The sequence below is a fragment of the Aspergillus fumigatus genome, chromosome 5 (assembly GCF_000002655.1).
Source record: "Aspergillus fumigatus Af293 chromosome 5, whole genome shotgun sequence".
NCBI lineage: Eukaryota > Fungi > Ascomycota > Eurotiomycetes > Eurotiales > Aspergillaceae > Aspergillus > Aspergillus fumigatus.
The window spans coordinates 2,976,269-3,002,978 of record NC_007198.1 but is presented as its reverse complement, the minus strand read 5'-3'; the positions used below and the strand labels follow the sequence as shown (position 1 = coordinate 3,002,978).

At 48.9% G+C, this 26,710-nt stretch overlaps 9 protein-coding genes across 9 annotated transcripts; 5 read left to right on the top strand and 4 right to left on the bottom strand.

Moving 5' to 3' along the window:
• Window positions 1–1,025: 1,025 nt before the first annotated feature.
• AFUA_5G11680 (uncharacterized protein) lies at window positions 1,026–1,211 on the bottom strand (the record flags this gene model as incomplete). Its single annotated transcript, XM_748389.1, has 1 exon — window positions 1,026–1,211. One exon carries the CDS (start codon window positions 1,209–1,211, stop codon window positions 1,026–1,028), a length of 186 nt encoding a protein of 61 aa, XP_753482.1.
• A 1,067-nt stretch (window positions 1,212–2,278) lies between these two features.
• On the bottom strand, window positions 2,279–6,116 carry AFUA_5G11670 (tRNA methyltransferase PPM2). Its single transcript, XM_077804849.1, has 6 exons — window positions 5,936–6,116; window positions 5,657–5,874; window positions 5,208–5,572; window positions 3,479–5,154; window positions 3,136–3,426; window positions 2,279–3,075 (listed from the first exon to the last, which is right to left on the bottom strand). Exons 1-6 carry the CDS (start codon window positions 6,008–6,010, stop codon window positions 2,617–2,619), a joined length of 3,084 nt encoding a protein of 1,027 aa, XP_077660985.1. The 5' UTR covers window positions 6,011–6,116; the 3' UTR covers window positions 2,279–2,616.
• Window positions 6,117–6,204: 88 nt separating this feature from the next.
• On the top strand, window positions 6,205–8,559 carry AFUA_5G11660 (phosphoinositide binding protein ATG18). The gene is made up of 5 exons (XM_077804848.1): window positions 6,205–6,650; window positions 6,717–6,871; window positions 7,013–7,172; window positions 7,230–8,103; window positions 8,162–8,559. Exons 1-5 carry the CDS (start codon window positions 6,599–6,601, stop codon window positions 8,208–8,210), a joined length of 1,290 nt encoding a protein of 429 aa, XP_077660984.1. The 5' UTR covers window positions 6,205–6,598; the 3' UTR covers window positions 8,211–8,559.
• A 245-nt stretch (window positions 8,560–8,804) lies between these two features.
• AFUA_5G11650 (tRNA(Phe) (4-demethylwyosine(37)-C(7)) aminocarboxypropyltransferase) lies at window positions 8,805–10,151 on the top strand (the record flags this gene model as incomplete). Its single annotated transcript, XM_748392.1, has 1 exon — window positions 8,805–10,151. The coding sequence occupies one exon, from the start codon at window positions 8,805–8,807 to the stop codon at window positions 10,149–10,151; it is 1,347 nt and encodes a 448-aa protein (XP_753485.1).
• A 169-nt stretch (window positions 10,152–10,320) lies between these two features.
• On the bottom strand, window positions 10,321–11,216 carry AFUA_5G11640 (nucleobindin SSP120; the record flags this gene model as incomplete). Its single annotated transcript, XM_748393.2, has 2 exons — window positions 10,321–10,805; window positions 10,865–11,216. The coding sequence occupies 2 exons, from the start codon at window positions 11,214–11,216 to the stop codon at window positions 10,321–10,323; spliced, it is 837 nt and encodes a 278-aa protein (XP_753486.2).
• A 151-nt stretch (window positions 11,217–11,367) lies between these two features.
• AFUA_5G11630 (uncharacterized protein) lies at window positions 11,368–13,557 on the top strand (the record flags this gene model as incomplete). The annotated part of the gene is made up of 1 exon (XM_748394.1): window positions 11,368–13,557. One exon carries the CDS (start codon window positions 11,368–11,370, stop codon window positions 13,555–13,557), a length of 2,190 nt encoding a protein of 729 aa, XP_753487.1.
• A 179-nt stretch (window positions 13,558–13,736) lies between these two features.
• Window positions 13,737–16,443, bottom strand: AFUA_5G11620 (DEAH-box ATP-dependent RNA helicase PRP43). The gene is made up of 3 exons (XM_748395.2): window positions 16,079–16,443; window positions 14,150–16,016; window positions 13,737–14,075 (listed from the first exon to the last, which is right to left on the bottom strand). The coding sequence occupies exons 1-3, from the start codon at window positions 16,384–16,386 to the stop codon at window positions 13,947–13,949; spliced, it is 2,304 nt and encodes a 767-aa protein (XP_753488.1). The 5' UTR covers window positions 16,387–16,443; the 3' UTR covers window positions 13,737–13,946.
• Window positions 16,444–16,561: 118 nt separating this feature from the next.
• Window positions 16,562–20,891, top strand: AFUA_5G11610 (protein arginine N-methyltransferase). Its single transcript, XM_748396.3, has 4 exons — window positions 16,562–17,053; window positions 17,111–17,738; window positions 17,833–19,388; window positions 19,444–20,891. Exons 1-4 carry the CDS (start codon window positions 16,949–16,951, stop codon window positions 19,747–19,749), a joined length of 2,595 nt encoding a protein of 864 aa, XP_753489.2. The 5' UTR covers window positions 16,562–16,948; the 3' UTR covers window positions 19,750–20,891.
• Window positions 20,892–21,132: 241 nt separating this feature from the next.
• AFUA_5G11600 (UNC45-central domain-containing protein) lies at window positions 21,133–25,570 on the top strand. The gene is made up of 3 exons (XM_748397.2): window positions 21,133–21,782; window positions 21,930–24,979; window positions 25,037–25,570. The coding sequence occupies exons 1-2, from the start codon at window positions 21,702–21,704 to the stop codon at window positions 24,363–24,365; spliced, it is 2,517 nt and encodes an 838-aa protein (XP_753490.1). The 5' UTR covers window positions 21,133–21,701; the 3' UTR covers window positions 24,366–24,979; window positions 25,037–25,570.
• Window positions 25,571–26,710: the final 1,140 nt, after the last annotated feature.

The window sequence follows — 26,710 nt, the reverse complement described above, 5'->3', positions numbered from 1 at the left end:
TCACTATCGAATGGCATATTTCCCTCCTCTAAAATCTTGCTCAAAATTCCAGCAACATTAGGTGTAAGGCGCCCTCCTACAGGAAATGAGCGAAAAACAGCCTGGTTCATGAGAAACTGAAAGACTCGAGTATCATCCTTCAGATCATCGAGAACATGATCTTTCGTTATTGTACTCATACGTCTGTGTTTGAGGTCATGGCGATGCACCTAAACTAGAGTTAGTTGGACACGCAAGCCTAAAGCCGATCCGTTCACTTTCTGGGCTGAGGTCAAGAACGGTACATACAGAATGAAGATAATCGACTAATGATGTCACCCCTCCAGGATGCCCATTTGTGAGCTCGTATAGGTAGCTCATAGCCTCTTCATCAATTGTGAACTTTTCATCGTACTTGTTTGTGGTCAAAAGTGACACAGCTTCATCAAATTCATCTGGTGTATAAAATAAGCCGAGCTTTGGCGAATCTTTGCCAGGTTGAGGGGTCAGTGTAATGCGCTGCGCGGGACCAAAAGTAGCTGGAGTAAACCATACGTGGTCTCCCTCCAGGCCTGTCAGAGGGCTTCCGTAGGAACAGAAAAGACAAATCTTTATGCCCATGCCTTCACCAGACCTTCGCTCTTTGATGATCGTGTTCCAGAAGTAAGAGTCCTTGTATGAAGCCTGAGCCTCATCAACAAGAATCACAGTGTTTGAAGCAAAAAAATCCGTGACACTAGATTCAGGATACCTTTGCTGCAGGAGCATGCCGTCAAGGGTCCTGGCCATGGAAACACTCCAGCGGCTTCCAGGTCTCGAGTAGAAACACCTTCCTGTTATTCTCGAGGTAGTAGTCCCTTAGAAGTTGGGATAGGACCGTTTTCCCGCTCGCTGGTGTTCCGCGTATGAGAATAACAATTTGAGAATCCACAGCAGCTGCAAGCTTTGATACTGTATCCTTGCGTAAACATCTCGTTGGATTACTAGGAGCTATCCATCCTCACAGAATTGTCAGCTCTAAATATGTCCTCTGATGGGACAGGATCTCAATTACGTTTCCAGAAGTCCTGTTGCGTCTGATTAGACTTGCCGGCAGATGCTAATATCTCCATCGGAGATGAGTCGGTACGAAAATCCTGGTGCTCTGAGAGGAGATGATCACACAGCCGGCATTTCACTTCAAGGGATGATACTGATGTCAGAGCAAAAAAACCCCTTCTGAACATGGGCATGAGATCTCGAATACGCCCGTCTTTATGATTGCTGTACACCGGCCTGTGCTCGTTGTGCGAGAGGTTGAAGTGTGCTTGATTTCCGAGGGAGGACACAAAGGGGAAGAGAAAGGTCGAAAAAGTGAATGAGAAAACATCCTTAAATTGTTGGCGCGACGTAGGATGGTAGGTTTAGGAAAGTGCGATGAGGAGCTGAGGGACTGTGATTATAACAATGTGATCAAACAGATCCAGTGCAAAACACCAGAGGTATGGTACTTCACATTTAGCCCAGTTGATATGAGAAAGGAGAAATGCCAAATTATAGTAAATGCTTTCAACAGGAAAAGTTGATGACGGTTGTCTCCCTTTGGCAACTGAGTGAATCAAGCTCATGCGCTGCTCACCACCTTCCACACGATGATGACAATGTGGCGTATCGGGCGGCTTATCCAAAAAGGGAAAGACTGACCTCTCAGAAATTCACTGTTCCTCGCTTTACTCAGACTCACATAGCATAACTGTTTACCCATCCACTAATCTTACTTCTAGCCTGCCCTGACAATGGAGAAAGAGCCTTTAAAATTAACTTTCCCTTTAGTATCCTACAGAGGTATGCTTAAGCTAGAGGAATAATTTAGGAATATATTATTATCTACTTAAATAGACAAGCAATTTGACCTGCTGTTAGTCCTATAAATTCTAAGGTTGTTATCCCTTAGATTATATACTCCTAGTCATAGAATACAGCCTACTATGCTAAGAGAGCATGCCTGGGATATAGATAAAAGAAGGCTAAATATGACAGCTATCAACGTAAGAGGATTAGGTCAGTCCAGATTAATGCTTATTAGGATTAGCAGGAGGAAGAGGAGGCAGTGATATCAAAATAATCTGGTTTATATAATTATTTTCTGCAGTGATTTAAGCAGCAATTAACTTTTGGATTAAAGTAGAGGTATTAAGGTGGGAGGAAGGCACGAGAGTGCAAGGGAGGAAAGGAAGGAATAAGGATGGCCGGCATTTTATACAGCATATAGGAAATCTGCTTGAATTTAAGGGAGCTAGATTTAGCTACTGAGGCCATTGTTAGCATTAGATTAGGTTATAAGTTTGAAACATAGAGAATTCTCACTGAAGATTGTCACCTTAGGATGGTGACTAAACAATACTTAGCGGGTGTAAAATAATATAGTATAGCACATGCTTAAGTGCTTAAGCAGCAGCTTGCTAGAGGGAAAATATAAGTAGAAACATGGCTATTTATAGCCTCAGTAGCAGTCATTTTCGGCCTTAATTTCACAGGTCCCCATATTCTATGTGTAATCTTGAACAGCTGGTTTAAGACATCAATTGGACAACTAGACTTGTCCACGCGCAATTCACCACGCAACTAATTTTCAATGTCGTGAACACTTGGCCCCAATCATACTCCAGCGTTGTCTTTCAGTTCTTGCGCGAGCCTCAGCAGATAGAAGCGAGATATGTCAGATGGTAGACCGTCAAAAGACCTCACCATCTTCTGAATGTCAATTCTGGCTTTCTCATAGGCCTGCAAGTCACGGTTGCCGTAGACGTCTCGACCAGCAGCGTATCCTTTGGGCAGGCTGCGGAAGAATACATTGACTGCGACACTGACCCCGCCAGTTGGAGAAGCAGTATGCAGCCACATCGGCGGGATAAATAGAATATCGCCACTGTTCAGCACAGCTTCTTGCGGCGACGTGTGTGGAATTGAGACGATAGAGCCGTCTTTGATATTCTGGAAGATATCGATGGTAGAGCTAGAGGCTCCTGGTGGCACTTGCAAGTATTGCACGTCAGCGGGAGGGAAGAGTACCAGTCTCCTCTCCCCTCGGATTTGGCATAAGACATTCGCCATCACCTGTGCATAGCGATCAGCCACTCTGAGCTTCCACCCCTCTTGCTTGGTATTTGAACTTACATCGTAATGAAGCCACATAGTAACCGGCCCCGAAATTCTTAACGGAGAGCTGTGGGCATTTTCTGTCACCAATGAGAGTGCCTGGGGGAGTTTAAAGTCATCCTTTAGACCAGGAAAATCCGCGGCAAGGTTGGCAGGAAGCTTGGATGGTAGTTCAGCGGAAATGCTTCGGAGATACTGGCGACCACCTGCATGGACCTCGTCCAAGAAGTCACCAAAAGCCTTGGTCACATAGGAGAAATTCTTTGCCTGGAAATTCATGTTCTCTGACTGACTCTCATGAACCACGACCTATTTACGAATCTTTAGATGCGGGTCCCGAATTGTCTTGAATCCGTCTTACCTTGCGATCGCTTCCCACAACATCTGTCAAATATTCCTTCGTCCAGAGTTCGGTGCAAGGTCCAATGTCTGAACCCTCAATGATCACCGGCTTGCCGTCAGCCAAGATCTGCTGGAATTGCTCGGAGGTGTCCACTCGTATACGACGAATTGATGAGAGTTTCAAAGCAGTGCTAATTTGTGGAGTCTTGGGAGATGCGACAGGTTCCGGAGTATGCATAGCTTCAGGAACAAGAGTCCAATTGTTCTGTGCTGTAGAGCCGGCTGGCTTCAGAACCCAACCTCCTTCCGTCCAGAATGTGCCGAATGAGAAGCAAACTGCGCCACCTCCCAGTATCAAAACCTGGTCTGGGTCTATCGCACAGGCCACATGGCCGACAAGCAACGGTCTAGCACCTTGCAATATGCCACCGAGTCCTATCGCAGACAGAATCCTGTGGCCCCAGGACGACTCGTTTTCGACGTATTCGAGGAGCTCTCCTACATCAAGCAACATTATTTCACATTCGTATGGGACGATCTGTCGAGGAATGATTCCACCAACTATGACCAGCCCCCGAGAAGTCCGTGTGACTGTGGATCCAAATCGGTAGATGTACTGACTCAGAGGTGTTTGTTGCAGGTGCTCGGTATGATCGGTCAACTCCAGAAATACAGTACCGTCACTGCGATGGCGTATCTTCCATATCCAAAAGTCTTCAATGATGATTCCGTCGGAGCCAATGCCTCCGAACAGGACGCCTGTGGTCTGGTTGATGCTCTCTAGACAGGCCCCGAATCGAGCAGGAGGTCTTGCACCTTGTATCTCAACTTCCTGCCAACCGTTGCTGTGTGTCTGCCATAACAACCATGTGTCAAAGATAGACCCATCGCTAGATTTTCCACCGTACACAAGGACCGATTCCGAATCTGTCTCGAGGGTAATCTTGACGGCGCTGTGTCTGAAGCGAGGAGCCGGGAGACTCTTGGTGGACTGCCACTGCTTTCCCTGTCGCAACCAGCAATCTTGAAATGCGTTCGCTGGTGAGGCTCTCCCACCGACGAGCAAGCAGTCACCCCCGCGCAGGCTAGTCACCGTGTGACACATCCGAGCAGAGACCTCTCGTGGAGGGAATGGAAGTTGCGGGGTAGTCATACCCTTGCACGTGCTGTAGAGATCTGTCGAAACATCACGAGTCTGGCGGCCTAAACCTGAATGGTGACCCATAGAATTTTCACTGTCCGGGATGAGGGCCCCGAACCTCCTCTGCCCGCCTCTCGGGTTGTTGCCCGCAAGCAGCACGTATTGTGAGGATATATCGGGCTCCGTAGTTAATGCCGGCGTCTTTTGTAACTCCTGAACCATGGTTTGTGGCTTCGTAGAAGCGACGAGCAAGAAGTAATGCGAGGCAAAGAGTGCAAACTCTTCCCACTCATCGAACGGTTCGACTGTATCGAGCCATGCTCGTAGAGAACTTCCGACAAATTCATTATCTGACCAGAGATCCCAGAGACTTCTAGCCTGCGCATGTGCCCAGCCGGCATTTCTAAATCGCTGTTCTTGCTCACTCAGTGAACGATATTCGTGGATTGAGTACAAGGGCGCTCCAAGTTTGTTGAAGTGCTTCATCATTGTTGAAGCAAAAGGATGATTGGGTCCGTCAGGGAAGAACTGCTCCAATATACAAAACTGAGAATCTGAATATCCTGTTAGCTTGATGGAAATGATGTGGTATATTGGCGGTATTAACCATTGTTGAGCTTTGAGGCCCAGGCCAACACAGCATTGGCGGACTTGACATCCATATAGGTCAGGGAGACCTCTGCCAGGAACAGAATAGAACAATCAGACGGGAGAAGCTCTGTCTTCAGCACATCATCTAGCTTCTTGAGGTTCTTCAGATCACAACCGATCGCCAAGTATTGCTCGCTGCGGATCTGGATTGGACTTTCATCCGAGAGAAATTCTACATTCTCAAGAAGCCGGGTAATCTCGTCTGTCCTGCGAATTGCTGTCTTCTTATTGACCATCAGCTTTTCGTAGTCGATATCCACGAACCTCGTCGTACTACACAAGGATTTATCGGTACTCAGGAGTATAAACGGTAATGGATCACTACGACAGCCCAACTTAGCATACGACTGAAGAGAACACCTCCCCTCCGTCCGACCAGCACAGCGGTAGTTCTCTACGACTTACAATCCACATCCAAGATTCAATACGAATTTGGGTTTATCCGACGGCTGCTTCATGAACTGCCGAACCGACTCCGCCATAGCATGCATGCGAAGCCAGTATCCACGATTAATCAAAGGCGATCGTCTCGGAGGTCTCTTCACAAAATATCTGAAGAAATGGGGCTTGGGATAGTATAGTAATTCGACGCTCCGTTTGGATACAATGCTGCTGTTATTAGTCTACGTAGAAGAAGTTAGTGGTATGTGCGCGGAGTCGGCTTCAGAAGTCAGAACAACTTACTTCCATCACTAGATCGGCTTCTCGTTCGGCCTTGGTGCTGACTCCAGCGGCAGCTGGTTTCTTTGCAGCCCCCATGGTGGATGCAGCGACCAAGGAAGCACAAAAGAAAGAAAACCAGGAAGTCACAATCAGTAGATCGTGGAATCACTGTTCAGCCATGGAGGGCCATGAGACCAAAAAATCTACCATATTCCGGAGCAAGATGTGGCCCAAGCGCCCAATGCTCGCTTAGCGCGTTTCGCCCAATTGCACAGCGAACCGCGGCAGTGAAAGCAGTTCAGGCGATCCCCCGCGATCCTCCGCGAATGAGAGCTAGTTTCCTGCCAAGTTCTCAGACACCGCTCTGGTTTGAAATGACGACAGTGTCCACAGCTTCTTGAAGGAAGTCTGCTTTTACGTCTGTGGATGAGATCAACCGTGCCAGTGTCTTCTGAGAGACCCGAAATGCACACCCGGAGCTGTTTGTGACAAACCTGATCTGCTATGAGACCCCGTTGATCTGTTCTGTTTTGTCCTCCTCCATCCTCAGATACGATTTCGAAGTGTGATTCAGCGGGGTATTCTGTCTGTTCTAGTGTCGCCGGTGACTATCAGAGTATACAAGAGGGATATCGGACCGATCAAAGGACATATAAGGTGGTTTGGTAGCCTACCAGGGTCAAGATGGCAATGAACTTCGTGACCTTTAACCAAGACTACAGCTACCTGGCTGTTGGTAAGCGCCCCTCGGAACTCTTCAAGCGCATGCGCACGCTCTAAGGCTCTGTATCCCCTCCATCAGCCACCTCAAAGGGCTTTCGCATATTCACGACGGACCCTTTCGCGAAAAGTTATGAGACGAAAGAGGGAAATATTGCCATCATTGAGATGCTGTTCTCGACATCTCTTGTTGCGCTCATCCTCTCACCCCGTCGTCTTCAAATCACTAATACTAAGGTTCGTAGTTCATCACTGGACAACTGTACATTCTTGAACTCTGTTCCCCGATAAAACACAAAGAGACAATCATGCTGCTGAGTACGCTTCTGCTTTCCGGCATATGTTGACGCTTTCTGCTTGGCTATTTGCCTCATATAGCGCCAATCTACAATATGCGAATTAACCTTCCCCACGACCGTACTGGCGGTCAGATTGAATCGGAAACGACTCGTGATTGTCCTTGAAGATCAAATTTATCTTTATGACATTCAAACAATGAAACTGCTCTACACCATCCAGACATCGCCCAACCCCAACGGTAAGCGATGTAATCCGCTTCTTGCCTTTGAGTCGAGCGCTTTCTAATGCCAGACAGCAATCTGCGCGCTATCACCGTCCTCTGACAATTGTTACCTCGCATACCCTCTCCCACAAAAGGCGCCGCCTTCTTCGTTCAATCCGCCGTCTCATACTCCTCCGGGGACTACTCATGTATCGCCGACAAGCGGAGAGGTTCTGATATTCGATACTTTAAAACTAGAGGCCATAAATGTCATTGAGGCTCACCGATCTCCGCTGGCTTGCATCACGCTCAACAGTGATGGCACTCTACTGGCCACCGCTTCTGACAAGGGAACCATAATCCGCGTCTTCTCCGTTCCTGATGGCCACAAGTTATACCAATTCAGACGCGGTTCAATGCCGTCGAGGATTTTCAGCATGTCGTTCAATACCACATCGACCCTGCTCTGCGTCTCCTCTTCTACAGAGACAATACACCTTTTCAAGTTGAGCCATCCAACATCATCTCCAGACACTTCCCCTTCCTCTCCTGTGGGCCGTGACAGGTCCCTCAGTCAAAGCTCCTCAGGTTATTCTCCTGACCGCGGCGACCTGACGGGAGACGTGGGTTCATCAGACTTCCCTGCCCGGAAACACAATGGAACTCTGATGGGTATGATCAGACGGACTTCGCAAAACGTTGGCAGTACTGTCGCTGCCAAAGTGGGCGGTTACCTTCCGAAAGGAGTCAGCGAAATGTGGGAGCCGACCCGTGATTTTGCTTGGTTCAAACTGCCAAAGCCAAGCCAAACCTCTGGCGGTAGCGGGAACAATGGTCCTCTCCGCAGCGTGGTTGCTATGAGTAGCAACACACCCCAGGTCATGGTGGTTACCAGTGATGGTAACTTTTATGTCTTTAGCATCGATCTCTCGAAAGGCGGCGAAGGTACGCTGACAAAACAGTACTCGTGAGTTTACCTGTCCAGACTTTTCAGACTTCGAACGTGATATTGACTCCTTCTACAGGGTGCTTGAGTCGAATGATCGGCTGGGATACTCTGTAACGGATTACTGAATCTCATTCATTTGATACCACTCTTTTAGCGGCACTTCATCTCCATTTCTCTATACATTGGTTTTTATACTCCGCTTTTCAAGCGGCGGCTGTCACTCTGTTCTCCCCTTTCTCTTTCTCTTTTTGGCGTCAGATACACCGAAAGCCTTGTGCCAGTAAAGGAACAACCCTGGTTTATGACACACTTTAGCCCTTAGATACTCTGCCGATGATTTCAAGCCCCTCACTACGTGATATAGTCCAATTCATCTCAGCTCAAGCAGGGCCCTCCACTTGAGGCAGTCAATATAACACCCGTAGGTGACTCATACATTCGGAAAGTCGCACCTAAGTGATATTCCTCTCAATCATGTACTTAAACATCCAATGATACCTAAACGGTCGACCATTCGAGTACCTTGTATAGAAGTCACATGACATAGTGCGGTGCTGAGAATGAAAATTCTCTCCGGAAAGATTATTCGACCATGTTTTCCAGTAATACTAATTCATACTAAGGGTTCAAAAAATGAGTTCCTGATCACTAGACTACCATCATCACAAGTGCTCACATATTGTTGAGGTAGCCAGCACCGGCCCAAGTGGCAGGACAATATGCATTCCGACGATCCAACAGGGGATCACACACCAGATGAACGTGTCAAGAAGCCTACAACCCACAAGCGGGAACCTAAAAGTCGAAACAAGTGCTCAAATCCCCTCCGAAAAGGCATACAGAATTTTGTAACAAGACATATACCCTCAGACGACCTCGCCAAACATGGTATGTCTTTGGAGAGCCTTGAATCAGCCCTTCCGAAAAGGTTCACAGTGTATGAACAACTGCTGCTGCTGCCTGTGAACGCACTCAGCGATCCTCCAGCCTGGGGCTCGCTTTATGCAAGCCTAGACAGCCAAAAGCGAAGGCTTCTCTTTGAGTCGATTGCTACTGCATTCGGGCGGATGGGCGTTACACGTATTGCCATGAATGCGCCCATCGCGCCTATGAACACGCAGGGAGGAGAGAACAGGATGCGCAGCCCCACGGGACTGATTCCTCTTTATGGAGACTTTGGCTTGGTGCCATTTTGGGACGGCGAGAATGCGCAGCCGACGCAGGAAGACTTCCAGCGTGCGTTCTGGGTGCAGACTATGCAGAATCAGGGGATTGTGCAGATTTGGGCCCCGCTGTATACGATGTTTTCTCGGGGGAATATCACAGAGAAGGCCCGGATTCTGGGTCAAGGATCTGTCTTTGAAGGGCTTGATGAAGGCACCCTTGGGGAAAAGATCGACAGCATCAGCGTGGTTGATCTGTATGCGGGGATTGGATATTTTGTCTTCTCATATCTTAAAAGAGGGGTGAAGAGGGTCTGGGGATGGGAGATCAACGGATGGTCAGTCGAGGGTTTGAGAAGAGGGTGTACAGAGAATGGATGGGGGTGCAAAGTGGTTGGAATTGGGAATGATGGAACATTGAGTGAATCGGTCCCAGATCTGGTTGACAGTCTTCAAGATTCAGACAGGGTGGTCTTGTTTCATGGAGACAACAAATTCGCCGCTCGCGTTATGGGCGAAATCAAAGGGCACATGGAGCGCCGAGATGCATGGAATAGAATTCGACATGTCAACCTAGGCCTTCTTCCGTCTTCCAGGGGTGCTTGGAGTGACGCTTGCGCAATGATCGATCTACAGTTGGGAGGTTGGATGCATGTGCATGAAAACGTGGATGTGCAACATATTGATGCGAAGAAGCAGGAAATCATCACTGAGATCGGCAGATTGAGAGCAATAGCCTTCCCAAGTGCTGTTCAGCAGCCTATTGAATGCCGTCATATTGAGAATGTCAAGACATATGCACCAGGCGTCATGCATTGCGTCTTCGACATCAAGTTGCCTCCGTCCGGAGAGACACCTACGGGACTCGAGCTGAGTCGGGCATCGAAGCAGTCTCCATCCTGAAGTCAAATGCTACAGCGAGAGACTTGCTATTGCATCTCATGAGAATGAAAACTGGCTCACTCCAGAGTTCCAAAATGAAGAGTTCACATTTCACCAGCTCATGTCGTGTAACCGACCCGCGGACTCTCGGATAACATGCACATATATACAAATATTAGACTGAACATCTCTATGACCGTCTGAGAAATTTCTGCGGGATGTTCGCCTCGACGATCGGCATTCGTTCCAGTTGTTCAAGTCTATCCGTGGCATCTTCTTCCTCATCATGTCTTCGGAAATGCTCGATATCTTCCGGATGGGTGAGATCCTCTAACTTGGCGTCCTCCCCGTGAAATCTCTCGAAATGATGGATTTCATACTCGTATTCAATATCGCCATGGTGTCCGGGACCGAATCCGAGATCGGGTAACCGTTTACCGGCTGAGATGAGACGCATCCAGTTGTCGCGAGTGATAACCCCTGAACTCCCTGTGTCGAAAAGGGCAAACACCTCGCGAAGCGCCTGTTGCTTGCGCTCCTCGGTCACCCCAGAATTTGACTCATCGTCCATGCCATATGTCTTTCGGACTTCATCAGGGGTCCAAGCGCCGGAGGAATCGTAGTCATGGAGGGTGAAGAAAGAACCTGCGTCGAAGGAATCGATGTGGTGTTCCTCTGTCAAGTAAATTGTCAATGGTGGTTTCCAATGGAATGACGACGATGTAGAGAGCTACCTTGCATATGACGAGTCGCCCAGTCTGAGGAAGGGTTCTGCTCGCTCGCATGCGATCCATGAGCATTGGCGAAGCTGTTACTTAAAGCCAGCAGTGCAGTAGCAAGGCCAATGGAGCGGATAAGCATTGTCGACAAAGCTGTGTGAATGACGAATCTAAACACAAGATGTACAGAATCCCGGATACTTACAGAACAGAATGTATCCAGCACCGAATTGGTAAATATGATGAATGGGACGAGAAACAGAACAATTGCCTGTCCGCATCTTCTTGGACCTCGACTGCTTGGCTGTTTGCATTGTTTGTATCTGGTACTCGCCTTTTTTTCCGGGTCGAAGGAATTCCGCATCATCGTGCCATCGCTGGGGTCTCAGACTCAGCCTTCGATTACCTTGGCCTGCGCTCTTTTCAGATGCCATTGAGCCGGACAGACACTTTGATTAACATTAATTTGACCATCACATGCACTATCCGGATGAATTTTAATTAGGAATGCCACTATAATGCAAAGACTATGGTCCCGCGTTGCTCCGACGCAGTCGACCTGTCGATGCGTTCCCTGCCTTAGTACCAGCGCACCTGGAATAACGTCCCGGGCAGCAACCGCAGCAAGCAGAAGACGCCTTCGCATAGGGAATTCGGTCACAGCGCTGTACACCAGTATCTTTGCTGCCGCAGCTTTGGCAGATGCTCAGGCCAAGGACAAGCGCCGACATGAGTGGGCCGAGAAGATCGCAGCCGTGAAGGAGGAGGTGAACGAATTGGTGAATGAAGAACATCGACTACTAGAGGCCATTCAGGCTCGGAGGTCACGTACACTGTTACAAGGAGCTTTACAAAAACGATCATTTACGACCTGGAGATCAATACCAACGCCGAGATGCCACCAATGGCTCCAAAGGAATTCTCTCCGTCGTTTGGTCCATGCACCTCCTCCCCGTCGTTCGGTCCATGCAGTACAAAGTGCTGATCTTGAGGACGACGAAGAAATAGTCGATGAGTTTCAGTCAAGAAAACTTCAGGAAATTGGTGAAGACGAAGGGGATCTTGATGACGACACAATAGAGCTGGAAGATGGTTTCTTCCCTGAAGATATGGAAGTTCCGAAGTGGCTGTCGGACGATATAATTCGACAGAAGGCCATCCGGAAACTTGCAGTGAAGCAACTAGCGATACGACTTTTGCTTCGCGAGTCAATCGCACACAATTACTCGGGTATTGCGATGGACCACAAGGCCGACTTTGATATGCCCCAACTTAATTACTCAGAGTTGTTGTCTGAATTAAACAAACTTCGACGCAGAATTCGTCTTTTAAAACGCACTGAAGGTGCATACTATGACGATCTGGCACATGATCTCCGCGTACGATCGACTGCGGAGCTGAAAATGGAGCGTACAAGACTCGACGATGAAGCAGCTCGAGATGTCTCGTTGTTTCTCAGAAACAAAATGTCGATACAGGAATTGAATCTGCGATTAGCGAACAATCTTCTTCAATCATCGGATCCTGACCGACCATTTTTTATGAAGCTGATGATATTAGCTTTCACCAGGTCCATGCAGAACGATCTTTCGGACCTGGTGCTCAAGACGGTGTTGCCGCACAAGTTTCCATTAAATTCTTCTCTCATCATTTCAATTTTGACCTATTACAAGAAATCCAAAAACCTCAAAGCGTTTGATTCGTTCCTGAAAGTGCTTCGGGGTGAAGGCTACCCGGTGGATCTGGGCAAATTGGGCTTTTACAAAAAGATGGTCGTCAATGGCGTGGAAATAACCATTCCCCCTGTGGCCAGTGCTAATCCTGTCATCTATACGACGTTGATCACAGCAGCTTTGCGCTTCGAACAACTGGATCGAGCTGATGCCTGGCTTCAAGCCGGGAGGAAACACGGCTTCACAGACGATTTCTCGACTCTCTACGCCTATCTGAAGTATTACGCCAAAAGGGAAGACTGGCAAAACGGGTTGTATGCACTCAGGAGATCGCTTGCCTTCCTAACAGGCTCAACGCTACACTCCGATCGGCATGTCGAGAGACTGATTGTGCACATGGTGCAGCTTTGTGACTGGTGTGGAAAATGGGACCTTGCCGATGCCATGATCTCAGCCGCAATCGACAGCGGCTTTGATTGGAGTTCCGCCACCACAAATCAACTTGACATCCAATTTGGCCGAGATCCTCGCCTCCATTACTGGCAGAAGAGGGTCGACAAGACGACAATAGAGAAACGAAGTAGGCCTGCATGGGAAAAGGCTTTTATGTTTGCCAAGCTATTTGGGGAGCAATTAGAGGATCTCGGTCTACCAGAGAATCAGAATCCCGCTGCCCACTGGCAGAAGATGGTTGCCCTGCATTCTCGGGAAGTGCTGTCGGCTATGTCTGGCCCTCTCCGTAAACTCAAAGACGCAAAACAGACCGAACGAGCTCCCCGGCCGAACCTCAGCCGTGACGATTTCGACTTCGTTGACCATGACAGTTCTGACCCTATTGAAGAACACGAAATTTTTGCTGCGAAGAAGACGACGCGGGAGGAACTTGACATTCTGAGATCGGAGGTGCGGGATTTGAAGGAAATGGTTTACAAACTACGTCCCAGGTTTCGGCGGAACCGTGTGGCTTCCACCGACAACGGTATAGAAACCCCAGAGGGAACACAAGACAACCTACAGAGCGCCACGGTTCACTGAAAGTGGTGGGTTTGAAGCCGGCGGCTGGAGTACAATGATCACTCAAGTAGTGATCGCGCGTTGTTTGTAATGATACATCAAATTACTTGTATAATATCATATCGGATAGGTATAGGAATGATGATGTCGACACCTGTTTCACCACTCTTGATGGGTTCTAGAGTTATAAGTCGCAGAAATACGCATGCCAGACAGTCCCTTTATTAGCGTTGTAGTAGTTGTAGTCTCTCTACAATCATTGAAAGGCATATAGTGACATCTAGAATTCAAAACACCGCCGAATATACATACATGTCAGGCAAAAGTCTACTCTAGAATGACTGAAGTCAAGACGCCGCCATGGGATAAAGGAAATAGGGAATCTATGTTATTCTCGAGACCAGGATAATCTATCGTCTCTTTGCAGAGTCTGCGCGCATCTTCTCTTTGCGTGACAGTCTCTCTGCAGCGCGCAGCAAGGAGGATCGGATCTCGCCCTTGGGGAAGGTTGAGATATCGTAGTAAGTGGGAGCAATATCCTAGAAAGAGGCCATTAGTACATGCTTGTTTAATCATAGTACTTAATCATAGTACTGGGACGAGAATGACATACAAGGAGCCATTCGGGTTTGACGGCGGTCACAGTCCGAATGTAATTCTTAGTGGTGAGGACGAATTCGTTATAAAGGACCCACTCGGCATCGTAGCCGAGGACGGTTGACGGATGCAGAAGGACATTCTGGTTGTCCTTGACGGTCGTATAGACACTCTTTCCCTGTGGTTCCTTTTTTGCGACCTGCATGAAGAATCCCGCGCACAGCGCACGCCGGATGTTCTCGTAGTATTTCTTGTCTTCAAAAGGAGTCGAGATCATTTCCAGCTCCTCGCGCTCCATGATCCTCAGGAGCTGCATACGAACGTTGTCTGCCGATTGGAGAGATCTGAGGGAGAGAAAATGATCGTGACACCACTGCTTTGGATTCTCCTGGGCTTCTGGACTCTTGAAGGCATGATAGGCGTTCAGAAGAGTGAGATGGTCACCATCGGGATGAGCGAAAAGATTCTTCATCTCGTCGGCGCGCTTTCTCTGCGAGGCCGGCCTCACGAAAATTTGGGGAACCGAAAGCAGAGCTGTGATTGACAGGATCTCGTTTGAGCAGTAGAACTCGGGAGAGCTGATCAGCATGACGGCAAGCGCGGGGTCAAGAGGAAACTCGGAGGCAAGGCGGCCCAGCGGTGTCAGGTTGCCGTCATCATCAAGGCAAGCCAGATAATTCAACTCTTCCAAAGCTCTCATGAGAGTCTCGGGGGCTGGAGGGTCCATCAGGTCAAAATGTACCAGATCATCGATTCCCAACTTCTTCAACTCTAGCACGGTCGAAGAAAGGTTAGATCGGAGAATTTCGGGATAGGTCTGATCAATCAATTCCGTCTTGAAGGCACCCTCTGTGTATAGACGGAAGCATTTTCCGGGGCGCGTACGACCCGCACGACCAGCTCTTTGCTGAGCAGAAGCCTTGGAGATGGGAGACACGAGAAGTGACTCGACCCGAATTCGGGGGTTGTAGATCTTCTGTTTCGAGAATCCCGGATCCACCACGTACACGATTCCGTCGATGGTAAGAGACGTTTCTGCGATGTTTGTTGAAACAATCACCTTACGGCCAGGACGACCGCCTGGCCTGCGAGGGGGAGGAGCGGGCTCGAAGATACGCTGCTGCATGTGCGGAGGCAGACTGCCGTAAAGCGGATAGACTTTCAAGGGACCAGCGTCGGCTTCTCTCACCATCTCGTCCGCCTCAAGCGATATCTTGCGCGCAGCATCTTCGATTTCTTCCTCACCAGTCAGGAACAGAAGGATATCACCCTCTGGCTCTGTGGCGTGGATTTGAAGGACCGTGCGAATGGCTGCTTCTACATAATCTTGTTCCGGTTCGGGAGTATAGAAGATCTCGACGGGATGGGTACGACCGGGAACGGCAAGTAGAGGAGCGTCGTTGAAATATCGCTGGAACTTTTGTGCATCCAAGGTGGCGGACATGATGATAATCTTCAAATCGGGCCGACGCTGCACAACTTCTTTGAGAAGACCCATAAGCACATCGGTAGCCATGGTTCTTTCGTGAGCTTCGTCAAGAATGATTGTGCTGTAGCGTGTAAGGTCATGATCATGCATAGCTTCTCTCAGAAGCATACCATCCGTCATATATTTCAAGCAGGTCTTGGAACTTGTCATGTCCTCGAAACGGATACTGTAACCAACTTCCTCTCCAAGCTTAACATCCAATTCAGCAGCCACACGCTGCGCAACGGACATGGCAGCAACTCGACGAGGTTGAGTACAAGCGACCATCTTGCGCTGGGTTTGCGGTAAATCATCGTACAAGACGAACTGAGGGATCTGTGTAGTCTTTCCGGAGCCAGTCTCACCGACAAAGACTAGGATCTGGGACTGCTGGTAAAGCTGCAGAAACTCATCCCTTGAACATGACAGTCAGTTATTTATAAACGATATTCCTCATCTGAGTCTAAAGGGGCTTACCTCTGTTGGTGCACTGGAAGATCACGACGAGTCTGCAAGATAGAGAAGTACTTGCTGGAGAAAGGTCGGCCGGTAAGAGGATTAATCTCCCCATCCTCTACTTCCTTTGCAAGTGCCGCTGTCGTCTGATGTCTCTTCAACTTCGCGAAAGCAGGATTCGTCCCTGACGAGCTAGAGTTGCCGTTGGTAGACGCATCCGCATACATATGAGCCAGGTAAGGATTGTTCCTGGGATCCGTCTCTGACTTGTCCATCTTCTGGCGCTTAGCACGCGAGCGATCTTCAGAGTCTGAGCGTGAATCGACCATAGCGATCTGAGTTCTGCAAATGAGTGGAGTTACGACAGTGAATGAGATCGCCTCTGCGGACGAATTCAATCATAATCTTACTTGAATAATTATCGCGCGGCAGAATAATAATTTTGGCGAGAAGTAGTCTAACCCAGATAGGCAGGTGTCGCCGCCACAGCGGTGGCTTTTGTCAGTGCTCTCACCGCCTGGCGAATCTGCCACACCCCTCCACAGAAACGCAGGGGATTGCCGTGTCTGTTTTGGAGCTGCCTGTCTAGCGCTTGGACAATACGACTACCTGGGTGCAGCTCTCAGAAGCAAGGAGGCTCCTTGATTTGAGCGACTGGGCCCTGTTACTCGTTCTCTTGTCGCGTATTTGTGCATCTGAAGTCGTTCTGGAAGAACTTGTTCTATTGTCCATTGATCTGAAATGTGGGACTAATCTTCCAGGCGTATATCTATTGGTTAAGATCAACAGCTCAACATTTGGGACCCTCGACAGCTTCGTCAATTGATCTTTGACTAAACCATTATTCTTTGAGGGAGCTCTAGGACACGCTGTTCTGTATAGTTTGCGAAGATGGATTCAGAAGATTTGGCCCCCGCATTCTGCGTTGGTCAACATGAAAGCAACCGTACCATACCCATCACCACCCAGATCGTGCAGTCGGCGCATGACAGTAACGTAACGTACCCATTGATCCTCTGAATTGTCTGGCCTGCTAACAGGTAGCTGTTTTAGTATGATATGCTTACGACACCGATAACCACTCCTCACTTTCACTCTCGAGTCCTAAGTCTGCTCTCTGGTCACTTGTCTAAGTTGCGGGCAGTATCGTCCGATCCCAATGGTACTCTGGCAACAACTGAGAATACGAGACCTGTGATCATCCCTCCACTTGGCCCATCAGACACTCATCTCACCCCGAACCAAACGATGAGCCAGTTGATGGGCGTCACTAGCCCTTGGATTGACCTTTGTTCCCCCGATCCATTGATTGCAGATATCTCCCGTCAAGTTCTTATGTTAGAAGTGGCATATGCAGCTTTCTGCGGCATTGGCTATGTCCTAATCCCGGGACCGAAGCTCCACCATGGAAATATGCACTCAGAAGGCTTGGTTTTCTACGCGAGAGCAGTTCAAGATGCCATTAACTTGGGTCCATATATTCAGTTTCATATCTGGCTGAGAATTGTGGACAACCCAGATTTGGAAGTGGATAGTATGGGCGACCTCGCTCCTCTTGCCCGTGATGAGTTCCTCTGGGGTTCCGATGATGGGCAGTCGCTCAAGGTGGACCTGTTTGGAACGTGGGATGCTTGGGACGTAATTAGAAGAACCTGTAAATATCACACGAGACTCTTCGTAGGTAAGAATTTATTTCCCGTTTCTGCAGCCCTTGATGCGTTCTTACATCTGTGACTATTTCCAATTGCCCTGTTGCTGAAACCTATAACCGACAGCACTATCCTTACCAAAACAACTTCCTCCCATGTCCGTCCAGTCTCGCTGGCATTCCGAGCCGGTTCACCTGCTTACCATGGATGCCAATACTTTTATTAAGAACCAGAAGGGCTACCCTGTCCTATCAAAAGCACACCAGGCATTGATTTCCAAGTTCATGCGTCTTCGGACGCCCCCGTGGATTCTCCTCTGCGACGTTGGCCCGATTCCGGGAGTAGAGGCAAGTGAGACGTCTGAGGCGACGCAGTCGAACTTGTCCAGCTCTGAATATCCAAGTCTTTCGCAAGCCGCGGTCTCGAGCAAGAAGTTCATTGATCCGACACCTCATTTGTCATATATCAGAAATCTCCAGCAACGCCAACCACCTCGCTCTGCGATCGAGAGATTTGGCATGGGCTATCAAGACTACCTCCAGGCGCCACTTCAGCCCTTGACGGTCAACCTGGAGAGCATCACGTATGAAGTTTTTGAGAAGGACCCTATCAAGTATGAGTGGTATGAGAGAGCCATCGCGAAAGCCCTCAGCGACTGGGCCGAGCAGAAGAAGCCTACCTCTAACCCGGATGGTCGGGTAGTACTCGCTGTTGTGGGCGCCGGCAGAGGGCCGTTGGTAACACGAGCGATCCGAGCAAGCGCTGAAACCGGCGTCGATATCGACCTTTGGGTCGTAGAGAAGAATCCCAACGCGTTTGTCCTCCTTCAACGCCACAATGAGGAACTCTGGGGCGGCAAGGCAACTCTCGTCCAGTCGGATATGCGGAGCTGGAAAGGTCCCCAAAGGGCGAAAGATTCCGGCTTACCCCCGGCCGCAGTTGGACACTCGCTCGGTATTGAGGATTCGCTTCTCTATAAACCAGAACCAGATCAAAAAGGCAACACGCCCGCTCCTGAGTCAGTGAAGAGCATGGCATCGTCCGACCTGTCTTCTGGTATGATTGATATTGTGGTCTCAGAGCTTCTCGGATCCTTCGGGGACAATGAACTGTCGCCGGAATGTCTGGACGGTATCACTCATTTACTCAACCCTGTGCACGGCATCTCCATCCCGGCCTCATACACGGCCCACCTCACACCGATTTCGGCCCCTAAGCTGCATGCGGAGGTTGTGAACCTATCTATATCGAATCCAGCGGCCTCGGAGACACCGTACGTTGTCATGCTACATGCCATCGACTTCTTGTCCACGAATCAGTCGTCTGCCGGTACGACGTCGGGCGACAGCGGCAACAGCTACATCAGTCAAACTCGATCCTCTATATCGACCATCCCAGTGCCTGAGTCTACAACCCCTTATGTGCAGACCGCATGGTCCTTCTCGCATCCCAACAGAGATATTCCTCCCCAGTCGCCGTATACTTCCATCATCTCTAACTCACACAATGTTCGCCGCACGCGCCTGGCCTTCCCTACTCAGAATCGTGGCGTCTGTCACGGCCTGGCCGGTTACTTCGAGACTGTGCTCTATCGTGATGTGGAGCTTTCAACAAATCCCGTCACGATGGACAGGAAGAGCGCTAACATGATCAGTTGGTTCCCCATATACTTTCCACTCAAGGTGAGCATTCATGCATGTCTTCGAGATATACTGGCATCTAACAACGGGCTTCTAGACGCCCCTCAATGTACCCGACAATGGGGAAATTGTTGTCACTATGACCAGGCAGACCGACGACCGGAAAGTATGGTACGAGTGGATGGTCGAAGTATTCGCTCTGGAACGCATTGCAGATGCACCGGCAATAGAATTGCCCATCATGAGCGGCGCACGGGCGGTGTCTCCAGCTGCAGACGGTGCCCGCGGCAAAGGCAATGGCACCGACAAGCCACAGAAATCTGGAAAGCGCAGCGGTTTCCGACGAGTGAGGGTTGGAATGAGTGATTTGCACTCGAGTATCAAGGAAGGGTGTCTCATGTAACATGCATCATGTCACCGTCGATTCCCATGGCAATGTACGGTCACTTCTGTGTCGGCAGACGTGAAGTGACCCAGGTTGAAATATGGGCATCTGTGAAGCAAAAAGCATCAAATCAAGGGGTCATGGATATCTACAATCAGTGGGTATCTCCTGTCACTTGGTATCTAGAGGCGGCTACCTTAGACTAAATTCCTTGGTTCCGCGGTCCTTGCTCGAACTACCGAGAGCCCTTGGCATTGAGTGCATTCATTGTTAAATGAAGCTACTCCGGACTCCAGGCTGTTGCTGGTTTGCCCTCGTAGGAGCTCGCAGCCTCGCTTAGATCAAGCCACCTCAAAACCCTCGAATCCAAACCAGCAGGATATCCGCTAGACAGATCACTAAGAAGCAAGCTCTCCTCGGAATACGACCCGTGCTAAAACTGGAAACACACTAAGGCACGGAGTACATTTGTGCTGCTGCTCCTGGTCTCTAGTGCGGAGTCAGCTTACTTGGAAATAGCCTACATACAAGTGGGATAAGTGGTCAAGCGGTGACGCGACGCGAGACTGTGTTAAGGTGAGAGAGGCTAGAAAGCCTAGAACGCTGGACACAAACCACGAAATCGGGTTCAATCCGGCCCATCCTTGAGCACCAACTACCTTCAGCCGTGTAGATCTTCCTGAGCAAGGAGGAAGCCAAGACTTGAATGGTGTGCACAGTCACAGACACTAGTAGTACTTGCGGGAAGAGAAAGTCTTGGAAGCAATAATGGATTAATGGGACGGTGTGCATTGGGCGGGCGCATTGATTAACGCGGAACTACGGAGTAAATCAGTCTCCATTTCATCCAGACATTCATTCCAGTGGCCGAAACAAGCTGTTGAACAGGAAAGCCGGACTATCGCAGCCCTTGTCTGTATCCGTACGGAGCACGGCATGTGGGAGGTGGACTCCGGGCTCCGTGTAGGTAGTGGAGGCCCGCGGCCGAGAATGGGCAACGTGGTTTCATTGGCCTCTGTGGTTGGCGCCGCTTGTTATCTCTACCCAAAGTAAACTTTTGAATAAACAAGATCATTGCGATTAGATGTAAATTTCAATTATCAGCAATTAGTTCTGCCGAACATCCATGTACTTTGTGAACGGTCAAGGTAATCTACATCAAGCGAGGGGTCGTTGATAACTGCCAAGCAATTGATCTTCAAACCATTGTACAACGAGCGTTGCCAATAGTGAGGCTGGTCATAGTCAGTCATACTGAGACTAGACTCTTGCGCCAAGCTGTAGTTACGCGCTGGATAGAAATATGATGATCGTAGGATGAAGCTGAAGAAGCTGATGCAGGAGGGGCACCGACTCCGCCGAGGCGATGAATCAAGGTACGTATTATGAATTACCCTTATCCGCCACAGCCGTATGTAATGGATGTAATCCAGCGTAAGATACCTTAACTCCGCAGTCAATTTGCCTGGTGATTGCTACTTTTGGCGGCCTGGAGGGTTGTATTATTTACCAGAAGAGAACACATTGTCCACGGAATCATTACAGAGGTATGATCACGACAAGAAAGAAAAAAAAAAGCAACTTACCCTACTTTCCCTAACAGTGCTTGCATAACCTTCAACTGCATCATTGACTTGATTGCTGTCTGTTCTTGTTCAGGGCCAGCCTGCTTACTTGGACAACCATAGCTCCCTTTATAATCTCCATGATTGCATGTGTTCTTTGTTCTTCGACCGTCACTTCGGAGGCCGTGGGTTGAATGAAGTACCACCAACACTACCTTCTATTACTCACTTTGACTTTCTGCGATCATTAAAGCTTGATTAAACCTCTAGCTCTGTCAAGCAGAGATAATCATCTGGTTTCTGCTCTGCTCTGAATCTTCTTAGCTGTCTTCACACTTGGTCTACAATCTCTTTCTTCCGTCCGCTACCCTCCCTCCTTCCTGCCCCTCTTTTATCAAGCCTGAAATGGTTCACTCAACAGGCGAAGAGCGCGCTGTACATCTGACACGGGAGGCTGTTGAGCTGGCAGACGCTGGCCACCGCGAGGTATGCTCATTTCTTTTCTATACAGCGAATCTCTACCCTTGTTTATTTTGTGGACATCGCTCGTGCTCTCTTACGGGTCCACCATATTAATCTACACACTTCTGCACATTTCCCGAACTCCGCTAACATTTTTCATCCTATCCGCAGGCTGCTTCGCGAAATCTCCGGGAAGCCCTTTCCTTAGCACCAGAAAATCCAACTGTTCAAGCTGCCATTATCAAGATTCAGCAAGAGGAAAATAATGGCCACTACCTGTTAGACCTCTGCCGCCGATATACCTCTGGAAAGGACGAGAATGCGGGAAAGGATGCAGCTATCTATCTCCGCACCGATGGTCTTAACCCCTCAGAGGAGGTGGCTTTGGAATGCGTCAAACTCATACTAGCGCGGGAACCTTCTAGCCTATCTTCGCTCCAAGATGATATTATCTCGGGATTGGTGCGCCAGAACGCCAGCGTGCGGCAATACTTTTCGGACCGACTTCAGGTATCTGTCACGACTTTCTTTGACGAGATTTATGATCGGGGTGATGGGGCGGCAGTCTGTCTGGATACGGTGGTCTTGGATCATGCCGTGTGGCCATCAGAGGATACGCGCCTCCACTGTGAAAGCGAACTCTTTCAGCTCTTCATCGCTAAGCTCATGGAATCGGGACATGACTTGGATGGTCGGTCCCTGAAAGGCATTGCGCGCCTACTCGCGGTCGATGCGGTCAAGCTGCAACATCTTGTTGATGACGAAGGACTTGACGTGATTCTTGCCTCCTTGGACATCCGACTTCCTCTCGAGGTGAGGAGCCAGGCGACTCTCGCGACAGTCAAGTACCTCGAAACTTCGAAGGAAACGGGACAGGAGCGTTTCTCGCGACTTCTTTCCACGAAAGTGACGAATGCACGAAATGACGACCACATAGTTGCGTTCTCCGCCCTCGCTGCCGTTTTCCCTGTTGTGCCAGATATTGCGGCCTCCCTGTTCCTGTCGGAAAGTTTCATTAGTTCTCTCACGCCATTTACGTCGAGGAACATGAAGAGCCGGAACGTAGAAACGGCCATTCTGGAGCTGCTAAATGCAGCCTGCATAAACCAGGCCTGTCGAGATGCTATTCGCAAGCACCTCTCCGAATGGCTCTCTCACATTTTGACGAATGGCAACGATCAGAGCTCAGAGTTGGCAGCGGTGATATTGGCGAAGGTTCGAGCTTCTGAGAAAGAGAATCTTGCCACGCCCAATGGTAAAAATCACAAGGAGGACCGCCAGACAGCGGAGCTGGTCCAACGCTTCAAGGAACAGATCTCGAAGCATAAGGACGACAATGTTTCTAACGCAATCGAAGGTTTGGCCTATTCTTCTGTCAAGCCAGTTGTAAAGGAGCAGCTGGCGAAGGATTCTGCTTTCCTGAAGGAATTGATCAAGGTGCTAAAAGCCAGTATCGCCGACGCATCGGTGCTGTATGGTGGCCTGATGATCATTTTGAATCTCACACAGTTTCTACCCTCGATGACAGAAGAACAGAAGAAGATGTCTCAACTCAAAGCGTACGCAGACGCTTCAGGCGCGACAGCACAAGCTGGGCCGCACCCACTGGACGACGTTGAGCACGTCATCGCCCGTTGCAACGCGGTAGTTCAGGCCGGGGTCATGCCTCTTTTCATCGAATGCAACAAGAGCAGTCTGCCTTCCGCGCAGGGGCTAGTAAGCAAAATTCTGCTCTCTTTGTCCCGAGACCGCAAATCTAGAGGAATCCTTGCGCAACAAGGCGCGGTTAAGCTACTCCTCAGCCTGGGTTCTGCTAGACAAGGCACGTCGGGCTCGATCTCTGACGAGGCAATGCAGAGCGCTTCACATGCACTCGCCCGTATACTTATCTCTGTCAACCCGTCTCTCGTTTTCCCATCCTCCGGAGTTCCTCAGATCACCTCAGCCGTTCGACCTCTGACCAATCTGTTGGCGACGCCCGAAGTAGGCAACTTGACTGCGGAACAGCCGCGCGATTTGCTACCCGTGTTTGAGAGCCTTCTTGCTCTCACTAATCTCGCATCCTACCCGGATCCGTCTGCAGCAGAGGCCATAGTTCGCCATGCATGGACTGTCGTCGAAGACCTCCTACTCTCAAGCAGCCCTATGATTCAACGAGCATCATGCGAACTGGTTTGCAATCTGATGACGTGCGAGTCTGGCGTTGCAAAGTTTGCTGATGGCTCCAAGCGGGCTGCTCAGCGGCTGCACATTTTGCTGGCGCTCACTGACACAGATGACATGGAGACACGCAGAGCTGCTGGTGGTGCTCTGGCTATGCTTACCGAACTTGATGCTGCTATCGCGGGCATCCTCGATCGGCCGCGTGGCGTGGAACTACTCCTGGGTCTTTGTAAAGAAGACGACGAAGGGCTTGTGCACCGGGGAGTTGCGTGTATTCGGAATCTGACCTGCTTGGCAACTGGCGACATCTCGACGCGCGCAAAACAAATGGTGGAGAAGTGTGGAGGGGTCGATATCCTGACCAGTGTATTGAAGAAAACTTCGAACCCGGCGATACTCCAGACTGGAGTAGAAGCTTTGAAACCTCTAGTCAAGAGCAAATAATCCTCGTCAGAATCTTTATCTGAAGAAAAATGGTTGTTTCTCGGCAAGACATTGTTGAGTTTCAACGGAGTTACTGGGATATGAGGAGGGGTTATCTATATGGTGAGGTTTCAATGGGTTGTGTCTACTTGAAGCTTGCTTCCGGCATTTTCTGAGCCACTCGTGTGATTCCCTACCCGATTTCTTCCCTTTCTGCTGAGCTGTTTCTGCTCCTGTTCTTCAGTAACAACTACTGCTGATCTTCTTTTATCTCTTAGCAGAGGATGTTATTATTGTTTACTCAGCGTTGGGGAAGGTTCGGCGTTTTGTTTTAGGGGCTATGTTTCTAATTTTTATTATTTATTTATTTTTTTTATTTTTTTATTTTTTTATTTTTATTTTATTTTATTTTATTTTATTTTATTTTTTTTCTCTACAGGCTGTCTCGCAGTATCTTCAAAGAACGACATACAATCCAAATTCATACTTTAACTACTCGAACCCCTCTTGACCAATATTCAATTTCTCCTCGGACTGAACAAAGCACTGGCCTTGGGAGAGGTCACGAGATTCGTCATGTGTGCAGTCTGGTCAAGCCATCCCTAACCATTCTTGCCCCCTTTGTGAAAGTAAAGGTCGGTCTATTATCTGTACGCCGAAAAAGCAAAATGATACCAGCAGACCTTGAACAGACGCGCGAGTCCGGTGAAGAATAGCAACCGGGAAGGGTCAAGTTCAACGGCGATAAGAACAGTCGCCTTCAGTCGGCAGTCATCTGACCGTGCCACATCGGCGCATATTTCTCTCGGACGTCTTACTGGTCGTTTATGTGCAATAGTGTGAGCTGTATCCGCAGTCAGAAATGGTTGCAAATAGGCTGGGGCGCTGAAAGAATAGCCTTGCTGAGATGGATGAGGCTCGTGACGCGCTACAGAGTACATGGCATTCCATGGGTTTGTTTCTTTTTTCTTTCTTTCTTTCTTTTTTTTTTCTTTTTTTTTTGTGAGAAGGAGGGGAGAGCTCTTTTCTTTTTTCTTTGGTAGTTTATACTTTGATAGTAAGGAATATTCAGTACGAAGTTGGTCTGTAGATAGAAGGATTGCCTACTGGCAACCCCTCTATCACACTGCAAAGGATTCATTCAGTATGACCGGAAGACTGAAGATATCTTATTCGCCATTGAGTGATCTGAATCCACTGGTGGGGAATTCAGCAAAAAGCTTATTGATCGTCAGGGGGAACGGTAGTAGGGGGGTTGTGATGTTGTCTGACGGAAGATTAGGGGACGAGAGGGAATGATGACTGGGTTGCAATTGAAAGAAGAACAGGGATATACTATAGGCAGGGATATTAGTGAACTCTGGCATTATTGGAGATTGATTAGAATGACAGAGCGAAGGATAAGAAAACAGGCACTCTTACTTGTGCGGGAAGGAATAGATACGATCGATCTTATTGGTGCATTGTGTGAGTCCAAAGTACGTATTTGATAAGGTAAGGATTCCATCCTACGCTTTGTGAAGACTGTATGGAGTACCAACCAACTGTGACACTTCAATACCAACTAGCAGGGGAGAGGTTTGAGAGCAAATGATCACCTCACAGAACGTAGACTGATCTCACAGATGGGGCTCACCGACAGTTCTCATCAGCGATTACGGGGTATCAAGCACGTAGTACTAACATACAGTCAAAGGGATGCCAATCCTACAGGGGCATGCAGGAGCTTTGATAGTTTGAATCCAGCTGGAATGATGTATCAGAGTATAGCTTCGGTAGAGAGCATCCCCATCCTCCACTGTAGGAATGAAACATGTGCGAACAAAGCCACATGCAACTGGTTGACTGTCATAACGAGGATGATCGTCTCCCGTCCTTGAGGGGGAGCAATGAGCATTCATACCTGCTCTTCTGATTCGCGGTTTGTATTTAGAAGCGGGGACTGAGTTCGCTATCTTGTATCTCCCATTGGCAACAAGGAGCCGATGGGCTTAAATCGTTCCCACGTATCTTGTTGGTAGCTGGACAGTTGAGTGGGACTGGCGTAACATACAGAGGAGATACATCATGAGTGAATCATCCTTGAGCTTCGCGATGAGCATGTCTGGCAGGTTATATATAGTTAACTCGATCCATTGCACAGCAATCTTCAAATCTCACCTTCACTAAAGAGGGGTACCAATAATTCTCATATTGTTGTTACTGATAGAGTAGTACACTTAAGTTACTTGTGATCTCCACTTGACGTTTATAGGTACTGCCACCACGACGGCAGTTTGACGGTATGTATCGACTCCAGAATACCATTGGATTTCCCTCGAAGATGATAGCAACAACAACAAAAACAAAAACAACAATAACAGGAG

Excerpts from the sequence above, each read along its gene's own strand:
- AFUA_5G11670 (XM_077804849.1), bottom strand. The coding sequence starts at position 6,010 with ATGGGGGCTGCAAAGAAACCAGCTGCCGCTGGAGTCAGCACCAAGGCC. Across the intron at positions 5,875-5,935 it reads AAGCCGATCTAGTGATGGAA|ACTAATAACAGCAGCATTGT; the intron begins GTAAGTTGTTCT and ends TCTTCTACGTAG. Across the intron at positions 5,573-5,656 it reads TTGAATCTTGGATGTGGATT|TGATCCATTACCGTTTATAC; the intron begins GTAAGTCGTAGA and ends GGGCTGTCGTAG.
- AFUA_5G11660 (XM_077804848.1), top strand. The coding sequence starts at position 6,599 with ATGGCAATGAACTTCGTGACCTTTAACCAAGACTACAGCTACCTGGCT. Across the intron at positions 6,872-7,012 it reads TTCAAATCACTAATACTAAG|CGCCAATCTACAATATGCGA; the intron begins GTTCGTAGTTCA and ends TGCCTCATATAG. Across the intron at positions 8,104-8,161 it reads ACGCTGACAAAACAGTACTC|GGTGCTTGAGTCGAATGATC; the intron begins GTGAGTTTACCT and ends CTCCTTCTACAG.
- AFUA_5G11620 (XM_748395.2), bottom strand. The coding sequence starts at position 16,386 with ATGGTCGATTCACGCTCAGACTCTGAAGATCGCTCGCGTGCTAAGCGC. Across the intron at positions 16,017-16,078 it reads CTTCCAGTGCACCAACAGAG|GGATGAGTTTCTGCAGCTTT; the intron begins GTAAGCCCCTTT and ends GTCATGTTCAAG. Across the intron at positions 14,076-14,149 it reads TCAAACCCGAATGGCTCCTT|GATATTGCTCCCACTTACTA; the intron begins GTATGTCATTCT and ends GCCTCTTTCTAG.
- AFUA_5G11610 (XM_748396.3), top strand. The coding sequence starts at position 16,949 with ATGGATTCAGAAGATTTGGCCCCCGCATTCTGCGTTGGTCAACATGAA. Across the intron at positions 17,054-17,110 it reads AGTCGGCGCATGACAGTAAC|TATGATATGCTTACGACACC; the intron begins GTAACGTACCCA and ends TAGCTGTTTTAG. Across the intron at positions 19,389-19,443 it reads CCATATACTTTCCACTCAAG|ACGCCCCTCAATGTACCCGA; the intron begins GTGAGCATTCAT and ends ACGGGCTTCTAG.
- AFUA_5G11600 (XM_748397.2), top strand. The coding sequence starts at position 21,702 with ATGGTTCACTCAACAGGCGAAGAGCGCGCTGTACATCTGACACGGGAG. Across the intron at positions 21,783-21,929 it reads CAGACGCTGGCCACCGCGAG|GCTGCTTCGCGAAATCTCCG; the intron begins GTATGCTCATTT and ends TCCTATCCGCAG.